Below are 22268 nucleotides of genomic sequence, written 5' to 3'. Positions count from 1 at the left end.
CCATACTAAGCATCTCACTCAGGACACACTTTTTCTTTCACAAAGGATTTTCAATTACTGCTAGTTTCAGAACTGGACTTATTTCATCCAGCTAAACTGTTTCACCTTATACAAGACAGGACGTGAGATGTGTTCATCTGCAAAAACAATATTTAAAACAAAACCCCACCGTATTTTGGCTCTAAGATCCCACTTATAGGCAGTCATCTATTTCTCATCCAAAATAGTACTAACTAAACAGAATAACTTTCCAACAACTGTTCCCAATCTCTCAATAATTTTGTGAATTTTTATATTGTACTTTCAAATACTCTTTTCATCTTCCCTCCTAACAGCAGCATAACAAAAAAAAAAAAAAAAGAGTTCTCTTCAGCAAGCACTTGAGTTTGTTCATAGTACCAATGTCTCACAGGAGGTTGGGATTAGAAATAGGGGTAGTGGGGAGGGGATATAAGAAAACAGGAGACATGACACAACATGACTCATTCATAAACACACCTATTCATGTGCAGCAGTAGGTTTCATCATCAACTTCCATTTCAGGTTTCAGAATGCAACTGCAAGGGCCTGATGGTCCTGTTTGAACCAGAACTAGAAAAAGCCTCTAAACCTGACTTCTGAACAGAAGCCTATGTTTTCCAGACATAACCTTTAACTGGGTTGGCCAAAGTTTGTTCAGGTTCTTCCATCACATCTTATGGAAAAACCCAAACAAACTTTTTGGTCAACTCAAAATTTTGGTTTCCTCTACGTACAATACTGTAAAGCATGCTGAGCACAATGCCAAGTATGTCCAAACAATCCTCTACAGTGGCCCTGGGATGTCTTCCTTTTACGAGGGGGTTTTCAGATGATGCAACATTAGTAATCCTTCAGTGACATTGTTATCAAGAGAATCATTCTGGACAAAGTTATCTATAATACTGAGGTTTTACAGGGCTTAAAAAAAAAAGTCTGCTATAAGTTTGATGCTTAGCTTTTTGGAAATGGACAATCTCTTGGCTGGTACCACTTGTATTTAATATTATTTTTTAAAGCATTTATTTGGCTGTGCTGAGTCTTAGTTATGGCACACGTGATCTTTAGTTGAGGCATGTGGGATCTAGTCCCCATCCACGAATTGAACTCGGGCTCCCTGTCCTGGGAGCGTAGAGTACTAGCCTCTGGACCACCAGGGAGTCCCAGTACCACTTTTATTTATTTAATATTTATTCATTTAATAAATATTTATTTATTTATTTATTATAGCACAGGCTCCAGGGCAAGTGGGCTTCAGTAGTTGTGGCACATGGGCTCAGTAGTTGTGGCTCCTGGGCTCTAGAGCACAGGCTCAATGGTTGCAGTGCATGAGCTTAGCATGTGGGATCCCCCCTGGATCATGGATGGAACCCATGTCCCCTACATTGGCAGGTGGATTCTTTACCACTGAGCCACCAGGGAAGCCCCAGTACCACTTTAAACAGCATCAAATTCCTCTGCAAGCAAAGCAATGATTAAAACCAAACAGTCCATGGAGTAATAATTTTCAATACTAAGAAAGTAGTACTGGAAATGAAGGTGCCTATTTCATATAATCTCTATTGCATGTGCCTATTTCTTAAAAGTTTAAATGCCTAGTTCTTAAATTTTAATGGTAAGACACATCTGGATAATGTAATAAAATAATATTTTATAATACCTCCATCCCAGTTATTCTAATAAAATTTTAAGACTTTAATTAGTCATCATGATGTTTTCAGGAATAAATCAAAGACCTATTAGTAATTAAAGTCTGGATGCATCTGAATTTCACATTTCAGTTAAAAATAATACAATGTGATCATATGTTAGTGCTTTTATTCAGATAGCTCTGATCAGGTATTTGACTAAAAGATTAATTACACCAAGATACCTGGCCATGCTACAATTTCCTAAACCTCTATATGAACTAAACAGGAGGATATCCAATATGGGATAAAAGGACAATTTGTCATTTTCTGGGGCTCAGAGGGGTCAATGAATCAACTCCAAAAAGGGAAATGCTTGCCAGCAACAAGCCATCTTTGCTTTCTGTGGTCATTTGTGTATAAGGAATCAAAATAAGAAGGTAAGCAATTACCAGTTACCTAAGCATGATTTATCTTTAAAAGTACCAAGAGGTCCAGAAGTTAAGACTCTGCTTCCACTGAAGGGGGCCCAGGTTCAATCCCTGGTCAGGGAACTAGATCCTCTGTGCTGTGACTAAGAGCTCACATACTATAACTAAAGATATCACGTGCCCCAATGAAGACCTGGAGTAGCCAAATAAATAAATATTAATAGATAAATAAGTGAATTTTTTAAAAAGTAAGGAAATCCTGTCACATGCTGCAATATGGATGCGCTTAGAAGACATTATGCTAAATGAAATAAGCTTGTTGCAAAAAGACAAATACTGTATGATTCCACTTGTATGGTATACCTAAAGTAGTCAAATTCATTGAAATACAAAGTAGAATAATGACTGCAAAGGTCTGGGAAAGAAGGGGAAATAAAGATCTTAAGAGGTATAGACTGTGTATCAATTTTGTAAGATGAAACAGTTTAGGAAATCTGTTGCATAGCAACCTGAATATACCTACCACTACTGACCTGTTCACTTAAAAAAGGGTTAAGATGGTAAATTTTATGTTACATGGTTTTTTTCCTAAAAATAATTACTTAGGGACTTCCCTGGTGGTCCAGTGGTTAAGAATCTGCCTTGCAACTCAAGGAAAATGGATCTGATCCCTGGTTGGGGAACTAAGATCCCACATGCCACGGGGCAATGATCCCAAGTACTGCAATGAAAGAGCCCATCTGCCACATCTACTGAGCCCGTGCACCACAATTAGAGAGTCTATGTGCCTCAACGAAAGATCCCACCCACATGACTCAACTAAGATCTGACGCAAACAAACAAATAAGAGAAAAAAAAATCAGTTAAAAAAAAAAATTACATTGCCTTGCATATTCTTTCATTTTAAACAATTTTTCCCTAAAACTACATAAATGCCAGGGATTTAATAGTGACCAAAGAAAAACATCATTAAGTACATCAAAAAATTTATACAAATCTCTTCCCTCTTGCCATGCATCTGTTTTTACAAACTTGAGCCAAAATTATAGGTAAAAACAGTTTCAGTATTTAAAGGGCAGGACAACATTTTTAATTAAAAATTAACAACCAGACAATACATGACACAGTACAAGAAGACTAATTTAAATCCAAAATACTGTGGGGCCCTATTATCTCATATATTTTGCTGTAACTCTCAGGATTAGTTGTGAAAACTGTTTGTATGGTTAGTTGTTCAGTCATATCCAACTCTTTGCGATCCCAACGACTGCAGCCCACCAGCCTCCTCTGTCAGGCAAGAATATTGGAGTGGGTCGCCACTCCAGTAGGATCCCCTGCTTCTCCAGGGGATCTTCCCAACCCAGGGATCGAACCCAGGTCTCCCACATTCCAGGTGGATTCTGAACTGGTCCCCCCTAAAATGCATTAAGTGTAGGTAACTATAGCACAACAGCTCCAAGAAGGCAAGAGACAACATCATCTGTTTCAATGAATTCCAAGAGCCTATACACATTTGATATACAATAAATGCTCAATAAATTTCATTAAACTTGTCTATGAAAGAAGCATCAAAAATTAGAACCCACTTCCACTTAACACTTTTGCATCTAATTCTTAAGCCTTGTAGGGAGCAGTTTTATTACTAAGTATACTGGTGTTCAGTAAATGCCTATGTAAGTTAACTGAACAGTGAGTATTATTGCATTTCTTAACAGTATTTAAGAATAAATAAGGAGGCCATTCAAAATATAATAATGCCAACAGATAATCTTTTAAAAGAATACCAAAAGAAACAAAAACATTTCTTGACGATATAAAAAATTTTCAAATAGTTTTCAGAGTTACAGGCTTTTTACCTTCATTAATACAAATGGGATGAATAAAGATTCAAAAAAAAAAAAAAAAGACAAGTGGTCTGTATACATTTAAAGTACATTTTTCTTCACAAGTGCAAGAAACTGCCGAAGAATCCTAAGCAGATTACTTTCAGATGTATCACCAGTAAGAAATATTATGCATTGTCTATCTAGGGCCTGGACAAAATCAGGCCCTAATACAGTTTCTCAAAGGTTTTTTTAGGACTTCGCTGGTGGTCCAGTAGTTAAGAATCTGCCTGCCAACACAGGGGACATGGGTTCAATCTCTTGGGGAACTAGATCCCACATGCTGAGGGGCAACTAAGACCACGCACCACAACTACTGAGCCCCGAACCCTAGAGCACATGCTCTGCAACAAACAAGAGAAGCCACCACAATAAGCCTGCACACAGCAACTTGAGTAGCCCCACTTGCCGCAACTAGAGAAACCCCACGCACAGCAACCAGCCCAGCTAAAAATACATAATTTTTTTTAAAAAAAGGTTGTTAAACCATATCCCCTAGTACATCAAGAGATATACATACACTACTTAATCAGAAACATGAGAGTAGAAGGAAGGCACCGAAAGGAAATTTTCAGAATAAAATGGAAAATAGTAGGGACAGTAAGGAGAAAGTTTGCTATAAAAATGTCTCAAGCCCATCAAGGAAAAAATTAGGAACAATCAGGGAAACATATCACATCTTCCTAGTAGGGGGAAAAAAAAAGGAGGGTTGGGTAATGTGCTGTGCTGTGCTTAGTCGCTCAGTCGTGTTCGACTCTGTGACCCGATGGACTGCAGGCCACTGGGATCCTCTGTCCATGGAGATTCTCCGGGCAAGAATACTGGAATGGGTCGCCATGCCCTCCTCCAGGGGATCTTCCCAACCCAGAGATCGAACACAGGGTTCCCCCATTGCAGGCATATTCTTTACTGAGGCGCCAGAATAATACTCTCACGCCAATATAACAGAGAGGACCTTCATGCTTTCAAACAACTGATTATGAAAATCTCTGATTTCTCTTTTACCATCTTGCTCCTTCCTTCCTTAACGTACTCATATCATTGGTTATTTACATTAAATTTAATTACAGATTAAATAAATTCAAATTAATAGATCTGGTTATAACAATTCTGATCCATAACCATGTTTATAAAAAGGCTGTTGATTTAACCATGCTTTTTGCTTCTTTTTTTTCCCCTATTTTTTGTCTTAAGTTACAAATTTAACTCTTCAAAATAACTGAATTGGGTCAAAAAACAAATCCATTTTTCTACGAGACAGCAGTGGTGTAGTGGAAATGATACTGATCTGAAGTCAAAAGACCTGTCACTGTAAATTTTGTCAATGACCTCTGACAAGTTACTGAGTCTTTCTACACCTTAGGTTGTCAGGAGAGTACTGGAGGGGATGAGGGTTTCCAACTACAGCCATCTTCAAGTTTAACTGCTATTAACATGGAGAGTCCGGTTTAATTACAATATGTTTGCAAAGAGCTATAACGTCTAAGCAATCCAAACAGTGTCAAGTTAATGAAGAACACATGGAATAATCTGAAAAGCTCCATCTCAATAGCATTTTACCTTATCTGGATTACTTGCAGCAGACATTTGATTTACTATGAAACCATTAAAATTTTTCTCAGAAATGTAGATTTTTTTGCTTTGCTTTTGTTTTGGTTTGGCTGCACCTCGAAGCACGACCAGTGATTGAACGCAGGCCCACAGCAGTGAAGGCCCTGAGTACTAACCACTGGACCTCCAGGGAATTCCTGCAGACATGCAGATTTTAACTGATTCTCTCATCTCATAAAGGGCACGTCTTTGTCTTGACCTGGGTATTTTATATTTTAACCCTTCTTTGAAATCGTTAAATTATTTATTTTGTACACGTTAAATTATTCATTTTGTATACAGGTATAGGGTGAGAAAGATTCAGAGTAAATCAGATAGGTACACCCAAACTTGTGAAACAAGTAATATTGCCAGAGCTTAAAAAGCACTGGAGCAGAAGTACAAATTCAAATTATAGTCCAGATTTGCAACCAATTCTGAAGGAAAAAACTTTCTTCAGAAACTTTTTCAGGTCTTCTAAAGGGACCAATTCTTAAAACCTAGCATGGCATTAACAATGTAGTCACAGTGTGGACATATACCTTTTAAATAATGCTTCAGCGCTACAGATCTAATACAATAATGTTAAATGTTAGGGATAATACTATTTTGACATCAGTTCAGTTCAGTCGCTCAGTCGTGTCCGACTCTTTGCGACCCCATGAATCGCAGCACGCCAGGCCTCCATGTCCATCACCAACACCCAGAGTTCACTCAGACTCACGTCCATCGAGTTGGTGATGCCATCCAGCCATCTCATCCTCTGTCGTCCCCTTCTCCTCCTGCCCCCAATCCCTCCCAGCATCAGAGTCTTTTCCAACGAGTCAACTCTTCGCATGAGGTGGCCAAAGTACTGAGTTTCAGCTTTACCATCAGTCCTTCCAAAGAACACCCAGGACTGATCTCCTTTAGAATGGACTGGTTGGATCTCCTTGCAGTCCAAGGGACTCTCAAGAGTCTTCTCCAACACCACAGTTCAAAAGCATCAATTCTTCGGCGCTCAGCTTTCTTCACAGTCCAACTCTCATATCCATACAGGAGACAGGGATCAAGACCATCCCCATGGAAAAGAAATGCAAAAAAGCAAAATGGCCGTCTGGGAAGGCCTTACAAATAGCTGTGAAAAGAAGAGACTCGAAAAGCAAAGGAGAAAAGGAAAGATATAAGCATCTGAATGCAGAGTTCCAAAGAATAGCAAGGAGAGATAAGAAAGCCTTCCTCTGCGATCAATGCAAAGAAATAGAGAAAAACAATAGAATGGGAAAGACTAGAGATCTCTTCAAGAAAATCAGAGATACCAAGGGAACATTTCATGCAAAGATGGGCTCAATAAAGGACAGAAAATGGTATGGACCTAACAGAAGCAGAAGATATTAAGAAGACGTGGTAAGGATACACAGAAGAACTGTACAAAAAAGATCTTCACGACCCAGATAATCACGATGGTGTGATCACTGACCTAGAGCCAGACATCCTGGAATGTGAAGTCAAGTGGGCCTTAGAAAGCATCACTACGAACAAAGCTAGTGGAGGTGATGGAATTCCAGTGGAGCTATTCCAAATCCTGAAAGATGATGCTGTGAAAGTGTTGCACTCAATATGCCAGCAAATTTGGAAAACTCAGCAGTGGCCACAGGACTGGAAAAGGTCAGTTTTCATTCCAGTCCCAAAGAAAGGCAATGCCAAAGAATGCTCAAACTACCGCACAATTGCACTCATCTCACACGCTAGTAAAGTAATGCTCAAAATTCTCCAAGCCAGGCTTCAGCAATATGTGAACTGTGAACTTCCTGATGTTCAAGCTGGTTTTAGAAAAGGCAGTGGAACCAGAGATCAAATTGCCAACATCCACTGGATCATGGAAAAAGCAAGAGAGTTCCAGAAAAACATCTATTTCTGCTTTATTGACTATGCCAAAGCCTTTGACTGTGTGGATCACAATAAACTGTGGAAAATTCTGAATGAGATGGGAATACCAGACCACCTGACCTGCCTCTTGAGAAATCTGTATGGAGGTCAGGAAGCAACAGTTAGAACTGGACATGGAACAACAGACTGGTTCCAAACAGGAAAAGGAGTATGTCAAGGCTGTATATTGTCACCCTGCTTATTTTGACACACCTTCCATAAGAAATAAGAAAAATACGCTTGTTTTTCAATTAAACGGCAAACTGAAAAATTTCAACTATTATCTATTAATGTTTACCCAATCAGTAACTTACAAAATATTATGTAATACAGCCTTTATACAGGTGTTCCTCTTACATTTAAAATATTTTCAAGGAGGGAAAACAAAACAATTAGAACCAAGAGCAGAACTACATTTTTAGTGCCAACATTTATATGCTACTTTACAATGTAGAATAATTAAAGGGAAAGGGAGATCTGAGAATAGAACAGATACTAAATTTTTCCAAAACACTAGGCACCCTTGTGCTCGTTATTTAATTAAGAACTAAAAGGACCACATCACACAATGCAGTGTGATTTAACAATGACGCCACTGACAGAAAGCCACTGGAATAAATAAATAGGAGCAACTGAAAAAGTCTCAAGACTGTCTTCTCAGTCTTTCCAAATCAATCAAGGCACCTAGATTTTAAAGGAGATCTTTTCTACTTACACTGAACTCATTTAAATTACACTTATAAAATCACACTAAAGAAAGCAAATGATGCTGAAACACGATGTTATAGTCAATAAAAGTATATTATTTTAAAATAGAAAATTCTCTTGTATGACCCTTTGCAGCACTAACTAGAATGATAATTCTGGACACGTTTAAACCAACTAAACCTACTTAACACTCACGTTCAAATGAACTCATGTTCAAATGAACTATTTCTGTTAACAAAATAGGTCTCAGCAATCTGACCCCAAGTTTAGCGACACTGTTGGCAAACCAACTCTGGTATCGCATTCAACTTAACTTCTAAGAGGCGACATTTTCCCGACCCCAATAAAACTAAGCAGATGTGAAATTTTTATTTTTAGTTTCTGAAATTTGCTTCATGAATGTATTATAGCCATCAAGGAAATATGTTTTATTCTCTTGCCAAAGCCCAGTCCCGCACTATTTATTAGGCAGAACTCCCACGAAGTCATCCAAACTAAGTCTTTCAAAACTGGCCCCTCCTCAACCTTGGGGAAGAGTTTTTTGAACTTAGCCAGGGCTGAAAAAAATCTGAAGCTTGAAGCTTAAAAAACAAAACAACCCAGAACCGAGATCAGAGCGTATAACTACTAAATGAGAGGAAGGAGTGTTGATAAAAGAATAAAAGGGACAGGGTGTTAATTAAAAAAAAAAAAGAAAAAAAGGAAAAGCTGTTCACTTAAAAAACAACAACAAAAACTAAGATCCAATAGATCTCCACATTACTGGGTGGTCCCTTCTTCACTATCACCCACCAGTGGCAGAACTGAAAAACAGGAACACAGAGATGGGTGGCTGATTTGGGGTCTAAGTTTGTGCCTTTGCCTGTATATTCAAGTAAACAAATAAACATAATAAAAGTCAACAAGAGAACTTAGAAAAGTTTTAAAAGATGACTTTTAAAAATAATAAATGTGGAAGTTCCCTGGCAGTCCAGTGGCTGGGACTCTTCCATTTCACTGCTAGAGGTGGGGGGTGGGGGTGTAAGGGTTCAATCCCTATTTAGGGAACTAGGATCCTACAAGAAGCCACGTGGTAGGGCCCCAAAAAGACTAAATCTATTAAGTGACATAGAAGCTGCAGTCTTCCACAACCATTTAAAAATAATGTTTCCCTTTACAGAATGCTATCTACTTACCTATCTTACAACATGAATTCATATTCATGGCTCTTTCCACTACATCATACTGCCAAGAGGCTGAGTTTTTCTAATAAAATAACTATATACCAGAAAAACAGGTAAAATGAGAGACTTTGTAGCAGCCAGGCAACAGCTAAAGAGCACTAAGCTTCCAGGAAATGACTGCATTATCTTTCATTAAGGCTGAAGTCAGATCAATTGAAGGGGAAAAAACGTTGCACAACTATGACTAACCAGAAAGGAGGAAACACGTATCTTCAAAAACCACTATTAATAAAGCAATCTCAACCCTCACAAAATGGCCTTTCAGAGCTTCATTCTCTTCTTAGTGAATGTCAAGCTGCTACTATCTTAAAAAGACATGCGTTTCCTAGAGCTCAGAGACCATCAATAACAGCTAGGAAGGTAGCCCTATTCTATGACAAAGTAAATGGCAGAATTCCCCAGACCATGATTTAGCAATGAAAGCGTCTCATAACTGTTCCTTAGAGCTCCAGTTATAAACCGTTTACACGTTGCAAGGATCCAAATTAATACTATCTACAACAATCTCAATAACTTAAGAGCAAAGAGAAAACAAACACACAAACGTAGATTACCTAGAAAGTGTCTAATTTTCCAAGCTGTTAGGTTCAGTTTTTATTAAACTTTTCCCATTTCTACTCACATAATTTTTGGCCTATAAACACTTGCCAGCTCTATAGCCTTAAATTTCAAAGTAACAAAAGATATCTTTTCCAAAAGATTTTTAACAATTTAAAGGATGTCCCAAGTTAAAACATGACGTCTCTTGTCCCAAGTTAAAATTAATAAGTAATGAATGCTCCAGACTAGAACTAACAGCAAGTAGTCTCATAACGTATGTGCTTCCCAGTATCTCAAAGTCCTTATCTGGAAAATAAGGCAGGCGTATGAGATGATTCCTAAGGTCTCTTTCAGCTCTAAGCTTCTATTTTAAGATCTCCAATTCACTAAGAAAATTTCTATCTGTTAAGGCTCAAAATGTAGTAATTTTAAACATACTACTACAAGACTGTGAACTTGAGCAGAACTCCCCACCACAGATTATCCTCAACTGCAGGAGGCAGGAAATACGGTTGCCTATTTGTTACCCTCTCTTACATAAGAACCAATCTAAACAGAATGAGAACTCTATAATAAAAGTAAACAATTAACAAACCCACAGATACACCAACAGAAGTAGAAGTTCAGTGGTATTAAACTACTTCTCATCATAATTTCTATATATCATCCCAGAATATAAAGATGCCTATGTATCCTAATGTGCTTCATTAAAGATTAGTTCTATCACCATGATCATTAAAGATTAGTTCTATCACCATGAAATTTAAACTGATAAACTCTAAATAAATTCTCACCGTTTTAAACAGAGGTTTTAAATTTCAAATTAACCAATACTAGTAAAATACAGTTCAAAATAAATGACTGAATAGTGTCAACTGATTCAACATACATTCCAATATATACACCTCCTTCCTTGACAATTCTCTTTCCCCCTCAAAGTCCTTACTTCTAATTCCTCTCAACTCCATCTCCCCACTCCACTCTGTGCCCCACTTCTGTTCTCTTCCACCTTTCAACCATACGCTACTTTCAAAGCAGTCTAGAAAGTGGCTCTCTAATCTAGAAAGTATTAGAATCATTACCTAGGAGGCTTAAGAAACAAAACAAAACAAAAGAAAATCACCTAGGAAGCTTATTAAAAATACACATTAATACTTTCAAGCTAAGTAGGAGTTGAAAAAATTAAACCTCAAAGGGTAGGCTCTTCTGGTTAACTAAAAGATTAACCAGGGAACTTATTTTGTTGAAGTCCTTTGGAATCCATCAGTTTTCCCCTGCTTACAGTTTGTGAGAAATATCTGATGATTTAATAACTGCCCTACAGATAAGTTTATAATCCATTCCTATCTGCAGAGAAGAACCCTCAAGCCAAATAAGGCCCTGAAGGTAAGAGTATTTTATATTTTAAGAAGGTTGCAAAAACAAAAAAGTACACGTAATTGAGAACTTATGTGGCCCACAAGGCCTAAACTATTTACTATCTGGGCCTTTACAAAAAAAGTTTGCCCACTCTTGTACTGTAGTACCAGGCACTGAATGTACAGAGACCCCAAGGACACTGCCCAGAAATGCTCCTTTCTGGACAGAGTAACTGAAGAGGAAAAAGTTTTCATTAAGTCAGCTCCAAATGACTTAGAATCATTGCTATTTCTCTAACTGACTTGCCCTCAGAAGTACTGCCCTCAGAAGTACTGCCCTCAAAAGATTCTACTCCCTCTTCTTTAGACTCAATGGTTTCAGCTGAGATGCTAAGTAGCTCTAGAGATAAATGCAAAAGATCTCAAGTCTTACCTGAGGCATTTGCTATTGCCAAGGGCAGGCTTGGAAGCTGGTGCACCTGGATTCCTGGAGCACCCAATGCACTGAGGTTAATGGTCTGGAGGCCAGGCATGGAGGAGAGCTGAGCAGCATTCACAGTGACTGTGCCGGCAGGGATGGAGGCAGCTGAGGCAATAGGCGTAAGGGTGGTACTGCTGCTGCTGGTCTGCCCCAAAGAAACACCCTGCATTGGGGCCAAGGTGATTGTCTGGGCTTGTGGGTTCTGAACTTGGAGGTTCTGCAGCTGAAGAGTCTGCCAGCTGACCTGTCCATTGGGCCCCACTGTTGGTGTCCGGATGATGATGGGGCCAGAGTTTGGAACAGCCTGAAGCTGAAGGTTCTGGAGGGTTTCCTGGGTGATAGCTTGAGTTGTAAAGGTCTGCCCTGACAATGGGGTGGCTTGGAGGGCCTGAAGGGCCTGTCCCCCTTGAACCAGCTGAGGCTGGATGAGAATTTGTTGTTGTTGCTGTGTCTGCTGGTTTTGCTCTCCCTCTTTTTGTTGACTTGCTTGCAGTGAACCTCCAGATGTCTGGTTCTGCTGGATGTTCAGAGTATCAGATCCCTGCAGCCCGCTGACCCTCTGGGGTGTCTGGCTCTGAGAGCTGGTCCCTGCTGATCCGCTGGTGGTAAAGTTCATAATTCCCATGTTGCTGGTGGTAGTAGTTGTTGAGTAGCTATTGGCATTGGTGAAAAAGGAGCTGGAACTGGCTTGTGAAGATACCAAACTGGCAGAACTGATGGCAGTCCCTGAGGTGACAGGCTGTGAGCCACTCTCCTGGGACCCAGAGCTGCTGATCGTGACTGCCTGAGAGCTAGGAGTCAAGGTAGCTGCAGAAACGCTGTTGACAGGCAGCAAGGTAATATTCCCATTCAGGGCCACTGGTACGTTGGTCACATACTGAGTCTGTCCTGAGAGTACATTATTAGCCAGGCCTTGAAGGGGGACAGCCTGCTGGAGTAGGTTTGGCATAGCAGCAATGATGTTGCCTCCACTTCCTCGGTTTGTGATGATCTGTTGGTTTGCACCTGGTATGATCTGTATCTGACCTGAACCATCCTGCTGCACTTGGGCCCCAGTGGCAGCAAACTGCAGCTGTTGCCCATCAACGGTCTGGAACTGTGGGATTACTTGATACTGAATATTAGGCATCACTCCAGGTAGTCCGGTCAGGACTTGCTGGTTCTGAAGGTTGGAAGTGGCAGCCACAACATACTGCCCACCGGAGACCGTGCGATTCTTGGAAGACTCACTGCCATTGTTGCCGTTGGTACTGCTGCCACTCTGTTCCTTCGAGGTAGGGGTAGCCCCAGAGGAGGAAGAGATGATCTGCCAGCCATTGGCACCCTGGGAAAGTTGTGTGGCTGTGAGGTCAAGCTCACCTGTGCCCCCTGACTGGCTTGGGCCCTGGGAGTTGTTGCTGTTTTCATTGGGTGACTCAATTCTGCTGCAAGTTGCTGCCAGCAGAGCCAAAGGGGATGGCTGGGATTCCTGGCCAGAAATAAGGGAGAGGAAAGGAGTTACTTTAGTGATACCCATTTGCCAGACCAGGGGGCAGTGTAACAGTGCAAAAGGGAAAAAAAAAGAAAAACCCAACCAAACAAAAAGTTGGATCTATCTATACTGTTGAAACTCTCATTTAGGGGGATCTCCAAGTCACTTGTCTAGCTGTGCTTACTTCCCTATCTAGAAAATGGTTTAACCCTTCCCCAAAAATTTTTTTGTAAAAAGACAGTCATCTAAGGATATTTACAGCCTCTCAGCACCTTCCCCATTCTGTCAGGATCATCACTTACCTGCCCTCCTCCTCCGCTGCTGCTGCTGCTGCCTGCGCTGCTGCTTCGAGCCTGAGAAAAGGCACCACTACCATTTCCATTGCCCCCGTTACTGCCACCAACTCCTTTTTCAATCTTCACCACTGCTGTCATTTCATCCATGGAGTGATCTTGGTCTAAAAATAATTTTAAAATAACTTAAAATTGGAGAAAGCAAAAGGTCAAGTGAGAAAGGGTAAAAGAGGCTGTGATGAAACAAATGACTAACAGGAAGGTGAAAGGCGCCAGTATTAAAAAAACGATTCGGGGAGAAGGAACAGTTGCAGACCAGTAGGATGTGATCTAGGCTCAGTGATGCCAAAACTGGACCTCAATTCTCCCTTGCACAAAATTAAAGTCAGAAATCATTGAAAAGGTGCCTTTGGTACAGGAAATACGAGGGTCGGTGGGCATGTTGAAAAAGTAACCTGGGGGAAAAAAAGGATAGATAAGGCATAAAACATGTGGGTGGATGGAAAGTTCGCTAAAAACTAGGGTCAAAGGAAATGGAGAAAGAGAAAATCTCAAGTGTAAAAAGTAACAAGAGGTAAGGAGGAGAAAGGGGAAAAGAACAGATAAAAAGTTTGAGTGGGGAAACATTTATACATATTAATAAGGGGCTAAAGAGGTCCAGGGGTTAGAAATCAAGTGATTCGGGGCGGCTAGAGGGCGGGCCCTAGAGGGAAAGGGCGGTTTCGGGGTGTGGGGCGTGGAAAGGGCGGGACGGTAGGGGGGAGGGGTAATTTACGGGGGGAGGGGTAATCTACGGCAGGGGGGGGAAGGGAGGAGGGCCTTGGGGCCGGCGGCGACCAGAGGGCGGGCCAGGGAGGCGGTTGGCCCGGGCGGGGCCTGCTCTGCTCGGGCCGCCCCCGCGGCTCCAGCCCCCGGCAGGAGGAGCCTCAGGCGGGCAGCCGAGTAGTGGGGGGTAAGGCCCGTCCCCCGTGGCCGGGGCGGGCAGGGGGCGGGCGAGGCCACGCTGCCCCCTCCCCCGGGGCGGGTGGCCCATCCCCCTCCTCCTCCTCGGAGGCCCCGCCACTGCCCCTTCTCCCTCCCTTCCCTCCGCCCCGGGCGGGACCAAGGCCGCCGCCGCCGCCTCCCGCCCGCCCCCCCTCACGGCGGGGACCGCCCGGTCGGCCCTCGCGCGCGCCCCCTCACTCCCCTCCCACCCCTAAGCTTGGAGTGGACTCATCCTTACCGCTCATGGTAGCAGCTGAGGGACGAGCTCAAGGGGGTCCTGTCCGGGGGGGTTGGGGGGGGCCAGGAAAAACGCGGACGCTGACGAGGCAAGCGAACCCGGACCGGACAGGGAGGGGGGGGTAAGGAGGAGGGAGCAGCGCGCCACAAGCCCGGCCTAGGCCCCGCCCCTTTACTGCTGCCCCGCCCAATGAGGGAGGGAGAAAGGAGGGACTTGCAGAAGAAAGACGGGCAGATTGCCCAATGCTAAGGCTCGCTTGCTCTCTAAGGCGTGTAAGACAAAGTTGCGTGCGTGGTGTCCGCCCCAAAAGATCGGCCTCTCAGTTTTAGAGGCCAATGAAAGAGGCAGGAAGTGAAGGTGGGCAGGAACTAAAGATGATGGGCTTGGGGAAGAAGCCAGTCAACTGCCAGGCGGGCTCCGTGAGTAGTAGGGATTGGAAGAGCTTTCATTGGAATGACAGAACAACAGCCAACCAGAAGCTTGGACGTGCCTGGGCAAAGTCCTAGTGGGAGGAGGTAAGAAGTAGACAGGAATGGGATAGGATGAAGCAGATCAAAACCAATCAGAAATCAGGCGGGCAGCCAGGAAAGTTATGATTGGATTAACACTGAAAAGAGACGCGATAGGACGCAAATTGACGTGTATAAAAGCCAATTGAGCGCCGCGTGAGCTCTGAGGGCAAGAACCTGGAGTGGGCAGAGGAGAATTGGCCTCTGCCTCAGTCGTTCGGTCCAATGAGGTGGCTGGGGGGAAAGTCAGCCACCGCCTCCACTTGGCCGATGGGCGTTACCAGAGCCGGGAGGGAACAGGGCTGTGCCAAGAGGAGTCCGTCGCCATTTTGGCCCTCCTCTGGGGACGTCTTTACAGTGATTAGGTAGCAACGCTTCAGCTGAACCGTGCAGCTCAACAAGTGTCAGGCCGAGCCACTCGGCGCAAAGTTCTGCTTTGACACCAAGGCTCGTTTGAGTCTTAATTTAACCGCTCTTAAAAGTACTTCTCGAGTCTCACCCCTTTAGGGGTGGGCGGAGAGGCAGGCGGATGCCTCTGAATGTGGTGTAAGCCCTGTGGGTACAGGCGCAAGAGCTCTGGTGAGAGTTCTCACACAGCCGGTTAACGCGCTGACCGATTTGCGAGGTCTTTGTGAGACTCCAGCAAACGCCATTTTATTAAATTCTCCCAATTTGTCTGGTGCTGGCTACCTAAGGCGGGTTAACTTTTCAAGAGCTTGCATTTGAAGCTAAATTATGTTGGAGAACCTCCCATAATCAAGATGCTATAAGCCACTTTACGCTGCCGCTGCCCCCTTAATTGTAAATACGCTGTAAGCAAAGTAGCAAAATAAAGTTCTTGCTTTTTGCAAGTGCATAAAAGGATTTTTCCTGAATTTCTGGCCTCCCATTCTGCCTTTCCTTTATCCTAGTTTTTGTGGCGGCTGCCTGGGTGACTTGTCAATAACGTGACAAGGTCATATCTTTTCTCACTTGTATGTTATATGTTGTCACTTCATTATCTACAGTTAAGCACTTGATACTGTCATGTTTTAAAGTCTGGATTCCCCGAAACTGAGGCTTCATGTTTCTCTGGGCAAGGCCAGAAGGTAAAAGCCTACAGTTAAGTGCCTAGGTCAGCTAGGTATCTTGCATTCCTAATGTCATTCTCATGAGGAAGTTATTAGTAAGTATTAGAGGCTATTAGTAAGTATTTTGTACGTTGAGATATTTGTAAGTATTTTTTAAGTTAAGAAATTGAGGCTAGGGAGTAACTTCCCAAAGATCACAAAGCTAATGAGTTGTGCCAAATTTCAACTCAGAATAATCCCACAGAAAGTCTATAAGTTCTTAAATGAATAATGCCTGTATAACCATTTATAAAATTGAGCTTAATTTTTAAAATGGGCTTAATAAACCTTTTTTTTTTTTTTTTAAAGAAAAGCTTTTTGTTTCCTTCTAGCTCTTAAAAAATCGTGCACGTACTTCCTGGAGAGCTTACATGGTATCATCTTCTTTTATAACTTTATTACAAAACATCGCATTACATTTCTATTACTAGCATCGCTAAGTCAAAGTTTCTCAAAATAGAATATCAGGGAATCTTTATCTGTATTCTCTGGACTGCTTTTTTTAAAAAAGGTAGATTCCTAGACCCCATCTTAGGCCTAGTAAATGATAGTCTCTGGAGAGGGACAAGAGAACACAACTCTTTCAGGTGATTAGTCCCTAAATCACAGTTTAAGAAGCACTAAAGGAAGAAACTTGAGAGAAGAAACTTCCAGAAGGAAAGAAACTTCCTGGAGGGAAGAAGCTGCATTGCTCATCTTTGTAAACCAAGCTCTGGAGATTCCAACAGCTGTTTAGTGTATTTAGCAAAAGACCACACCCAAACTTGCTGAGGCGGGTGGAGGGAGGAGGAACTAAAGCTGTGGCGCAGTCCTCTGAACATTTCTAATTTAATCCTTTCAACCAATGTAAGAAATTGTCATGCTCTTCTCCAGTACTTTAAATTATGACTGTTTTGTTTAGTTTCAAAGCTTTTTTTTTTTTTCTTTTCCCAATAGTTCTAAGATAGTCTAAGCCAAAAATGGGAACTAGGGTTTGGTTTTACTCCAGGTAATGATAAAAAAGACCTAGCTTTAGACCCAGAAGTTCAAGAGCCACGGTCCTTTACACAGTACTCTCTCTTTGCTTCTCCAGGACGAGACAGAATTCGGAACCTGGCCTGTGAGGGACGTCCTCAACATAAGCTTGTTTATTAACAGTTTCTGAGAGCAAATGGACATGTTGTCCAATTCATCTGTGAAAACCTGAACAGATTTTCTTTCGACTAAACAACAACAAAAATGAATAAACTTGTTTCAAGTTTGTCTTCATAACCGTTTGTGAAATCATTTAAATAACTCCTAATGACTGTGTTTAAAAAAAGCCATGTGGATTGAGGGTTGTCTTCATTCAAAACCACTCATAAGAACACAGGCACTCAGTGCTAACACTCCAGTGTGGTAATCGGTCTGCCCTGCACCTATTCAGGCTCATCTTCCCTGTCTACTACACTCTTAGCCTTCACTTTGTTCTTTGTTGAAGTTTTCCGCTAAAACATGCTTTCTTGGGTCTCCAAAATTTAAAAGTACAGTTCACTGAGCTGGTCCTCCTTCTGGGCTCATAACTCTTATTTTTGATAAAAACGAATTTTAATGCAGTCTTTGCTAACTCCCCCAGTTACTGTAAACTCGATCCACCATGCTCTTTTTACATACATCCATTAAAGGTATCTAAATATCACATCTCCAGTCAAAGTAATCTTGAGGGCCGGGGGTGATGCCTTTTCCCTATGTATCCTCAAGGCCTAGGATATAGTTCACAGTAAACACTTGATAAATGAAAGGGGAAGCCCAGTCCCCCAAATCCTGAATAGGTCTTCAGATAGTACAACGCCAAGGATTGCTTCTCAGCCTTGGGTTGGTTGCCTTTTTCGAGTCAAACCTGATTTTGAAGATACTCTTTGATTTTAGCCATTTCCCATTTAGCAATCTGGTAACAGGAATATTTTACAAATTAAAATATGCAAATGATTCAAAACTCTTCTTTTATAACATCATTGTAAACTTCTCTCTTGGTAAACTTTCAACAACAGCTGTTAAGAACAAAACACATTGACTAAAATTCTGTTTACCTGTCATACCTACTCTAAGATAAAGAAGCTTAGGAAAGAAAAAGAATCCCTGACAAGAAAATAAAGTCTCAGAAAATAAACCTTGATTTTTCACATCATGCACATTTCAAGTCATTTACAAAGTAACTGGTGACTGGAGAAGATAAATGGATCATCACACATCCCTCAGTCTTTTCAAGACCCTGAAAACGCAGGTAACTAAGAACTCTAAGAAGTCAGGTTTCTTTGAGAAGCTCAGAACCTGTTGATGAGAAATTCAGGACAGGCTACAGATATTCTTTACTATTATTATTTAAAGTGACTCATTCTGCATCTTTGCTGGGTTTGTTTCCTTATCTGAGAAGCGTTCAGGTTCATCCCTGCCTGGTACTAAGAAGGCAACTAGTAACAGTACAACTAGTCCTGGTCCGTGGCTCTGGTTGTCTTGAAGGTGCTGGAGAATAAAGAAAGGCTGGGGGGAGGGGTTTCTTTTTAGAGCTGAGAGGTATCCTCAAGAAGCCTAGTTATTGTTGGAGCTGAACTCTGGCCCAACTTTCTGGAATATTCTTTTCTGAAGACTGCAAGAACACAGGCCTGACAGTAAACTCAGTTCATGGTCCCTGCAGCTTAAAGAACCCACCTTTTGGCAAATAAAAGCAGAGGTGGTTTAAGGGATAGTGAGAAAGAGGAAGAGAAACTGTCCAGAGACACAATCCATCTGCATTCTTGAGAGCTAGAGGAGGCAAGCTGGAGGCACCCGAGAGATTCAGAGAGGAGTCTGGACCCCACTGTGAAAAAGCCGCTTCACTGAACAGTTAAATCTGACCCCTAGGCACTCCAGCTTAAAACAAACACATAATCAAAACATTTCCCTCACCCCAAATATCTAACCTTTTCTGGCTCCTCTGCTCACCAGTTCTGGAAACCTGTGCTTATTGCCAAGTTACCCTCACCAGTTTCCCCCACCCCCACTCGGCCCCGGACCTCTGCACCCCAAGGGTGAGTGGGGTCCTGCCTGACAGCATTAAAAAAAAAAAAAAAAAGTTCCCTTTTTAACCAAAAATGAAGCAGTTTCCTTTTCTCTTTCCTCTCCTGGGACAAGAAGCCCTGAGTTCTCCCCAGAATCCAGAGTCGAGGAAAGAGCTGAGCCACCCCCCAGCTTCCCACTCCCAGTAAGGAGACTGGCCCCGACTGGCTCAACAGGTCTATAAAAAAGACTTGCCCTCCCCGGGCATCCAAAGCCCAGGCTGGAGGAAGGAAGGGGAGGGGACCGGAGGGGGCCGGCCTGGGGCTCGCCCGGTTTCCCCCTCCCACGGGGCCACTCTGAGGGCGGGCGAAGGGCCGGGCTGGGGGTGGAGGGAGCTGGATACATAAACAAACCCGCCTGGGCCACGAGGTGCCCAGAGGAGCGGGGTGGGGTTTGCCGGCCTCTGGGACCCAGTCTGGAGCTGGAAGACGGGCGTGGGCCGGGCCTGGGCCTCTCCACCCCCAGTTTCCGGCTAGGGGTGGACCAGCTGGTTCTCCCCAACCGCAAGCCCCTCCTTCCTGCTTTGCCCTCCCTCCCTCGAGCCCCAGAAGCCCGCTGAAGCTCCTAGAGGCTTAACACCTGACTTTTCCTCTCTTCTTCCGGAAGTTTTCACTGTCCCCTAGGCGAGTGGGTGGTTCCTGTTGGGGAAAGGCTCTGGCACGGCATGTTCATGCCTTCTTGGGGTGCCCAGAGAGATGGTGGAGAGGGCCGGAGCTTTACAGGCTTTTGCTTCCAAGAGACGTTTTCCCACCGCTACCCTGAGGCTTGATCCCCAGCCTAGAAGTAACCTTTACCACAGCCTGACTTCTCTCTGCATTCCCCTCCTCCACCATTGTAGGCTATCAGAGGTTCCTGGACAAAGGTCCCTGGGCGTTTTCCACTAAGAGCTTAACCTTCAGCCACTCACAGCTAGTAACTGATACTTGTAGATAGTATAGTGTTTCTTTCTTGTGTGTGAAAGTCACTCAGTTGTGTCCAACTGCGACCCCTGGATTGTAGCCTGCCAGGCTCCTCTGTCCATGGAATTCTCCTGGCCAGAATACTGGAGAGGGTAACCTTCCCTTCTCCAAGGGATCTTCCCCACCCAGAGATCAAACCCTGGTCTCCTGCATTGCAAGCGGATTCTTTACCACCTGAGCCACCAGGGAAGTCTCTTTCTTACTGATTGGGAAATAAATTTAGGACTTAAGAAGTGTGTCCAACCAAGGTCTCAAGACAGAGTGAGGTGGGACTCCCTGATGCAAATTTTTCTCTAGCATTTCTTTCCCAAAGTGTGGTGGCAGTGAACATTTTTGTATGTTTTCTTGTAATAAATTTTTAGAAATAAATTTAACTACCTATGAAGCCTGTCATTTCACAGGTGTTATTGTTTAAGATGAAGAAAAAATAAATGGTATACTATGGAACAAGAGTGGAGAAGGCAATAGCAACCCACTCCAGTACTCTTGCCTGGAAAATCCCATGGGTGGAGGAGCCTGGTAGGCTGCAGTCCATGGGGTCGCGAAGAGTCCGACACGACTGAGCGACTTCACCTTCACTTTTCCCTTTCATGCATTGGAGAAGGAAATGGCAACCCACTCCAGAATTCTTTTCTGGAGAATCCCAGGGACGGGGGAGCCTGGTGGACTGCCGTCTATGGGGTCACACAGAGTTGGACACAGCTGAAGCGACTTAGCAGCAGCAGCATGGAACAAGGGGAACCTGATCATGGTAAAGATAAGAAGGTGGCATGTGATGGATGGACCTAGAGATTATCACATTAAGTGAAATAAGCCAGACGGAGAAAAACAAATATCATATCACTTGTATGTGGGATCTAAAAATATGGTACAAATGAACATGTTTACAAAACAGAAATAGACTCACAGACATAGAAAAAGAAAACTTACAGTTACCAGAGGGGATAGTGGTGGGGGCCGGGGTGGGGAAGGATAAATTAGAAGTTTTGGATTAACATATACTCACTGCTGCTGCTAAGTCAATCGTGTCTGACTCTGTGCGACCCCAGAGATGGCAGCCCACCAGGCTCCACCGTCCCTGGGATTCTCCAGGCAAGAACACTGGAGTGGGTATATACTCACTACTATATATAAAATAGATGAACAACAAGGACCTGCTATATAGCACAGAGAACTATACTCATCTTGTAATAACCCATAATGGAAAAGAATCTGAAAAAGAATATATGTATATAAAACAGTCATTTTGCTGTACACTTGAAACTAACAAAATACTGTAAATTAACTAGACTTCAATAAAAATTTAAAAAAAAAGAAGAAGAAAGTAGAATGTGAACGATGACTGGAGAATTACATGGTAACAATCCTGGTCTCACTGTCTTACTGCAGCTGTTTTTAAGAAGGGAGAATGAGGATACTTGAGTGAGGGGCTAGTCCAGATGATCCACAGGGGTTCTTCCAGCCCTGACATTCTAAACTTTAAAATCAGTCAAAACATATTTAAAGCAGAAACTGCACGTTAGAAGATAAGAAAACCTGAGCTAACAGAGGCAGGAATTTTCTGAGCCACACCACCACCGCCGCCACCACCAAAGATTCCAGAGTAGAAGAGGAAGCTTCCTGCTCTCCACAGTGGAGAGTGCAGGACACAGTGAACAGGTCTTGAAATGGTTTATCTCCCCTCAGTCCTGGGGAATTTTGCCTGGTTAGTCTCCTCATTTCTGCAAGGTGCACACAGCAGGGCTGAAAGGAAGAACTGCCAGTGTGGTATCCCTGTCCCAGAGGACTGGGCCAGTCCAGGCTGCCAGCATCAAGCTGATGATCCTGAGTGGCTCGTCCCTGACTTCAACCCACACTGTGTTGCTAAGGGCAGCAACCACGGA

At 42.9% G+C, this 22268-nt stretch overlaps 1 protein-coding gene and 1 long non-coding RNA gene across 4 annotated transcripts in view; one reads left to right on the top strand and one right to left on the bottom strand.

Moving 5' to 3' along the window:
- Positions 1-14979, bottom strand: part of SP1 (Sp1 transcription factor) — a 37825-nt gene extending 22846 nt beyond the window's left edge. The window contains exons 1-3 of one of the 2 annotated variants that reach the window (XM_055584176.1): positions 14755-14979; positions 13542-13696; positions 11721-13092 (exon numbers count right to left, since the gene is read on the bottom strand). In XM_055584176.1, the coding sequence (XP_055440151.1) occupies positions 11721-13092; positions 13542-13696; positions 14755-14761 (1534 nt within the window). In that variant the 5' untranslated portion in view covers positions 14762-14979. Of the gene's footprint in view, positions 1-11720; positions 13237-13541; positions 13697-14754 lie in introns of both variants that reach the window. The other variant, XM_055584165.1, reaches the window with a different exon arrangement.
- LOC129654695 (uncharacterized) lies at positions 14944-17623 on the top strand. 2 transcript variants are annotated; one of them, XR_008715570.1, is made up of 3 exons: positions 14996-15269; positions 16705-16746; positions 17445-17623. It is a non-coding gene; the product is annotated as an uncharacterized LOC129654695 (long non-coding RNA). The 2 variants fall into 2 exon arrangements; XR_008715571.1 differs by lacking the exon at positions 16705-16746 and having other exon boundaries at positions 14944-15269.
- The last annotated feature ends 4645 nt before the right edge of the window (positions 17624-22268 follow it).

This window comes from Bubalus kerabau, chromosome 1 (genome assembly GCF_029407905.1).
Source record: "Bubalus kerabau isolate K-KA32 ecotype Philippines breed swamp buffalo chromosome 1, PCC_UOA_SB_1v2, whole genome shotgun sequence".
Taxonomy (NCBI): Eukaryota; Metazoa; Chordata; class Mammalia; order Artiodactyla; family Bovidae; genus Bubalus; species Bubalus kerabau.
This window is presented reverse-complemented; position numbering and strand designations above follow the sequence as displayed.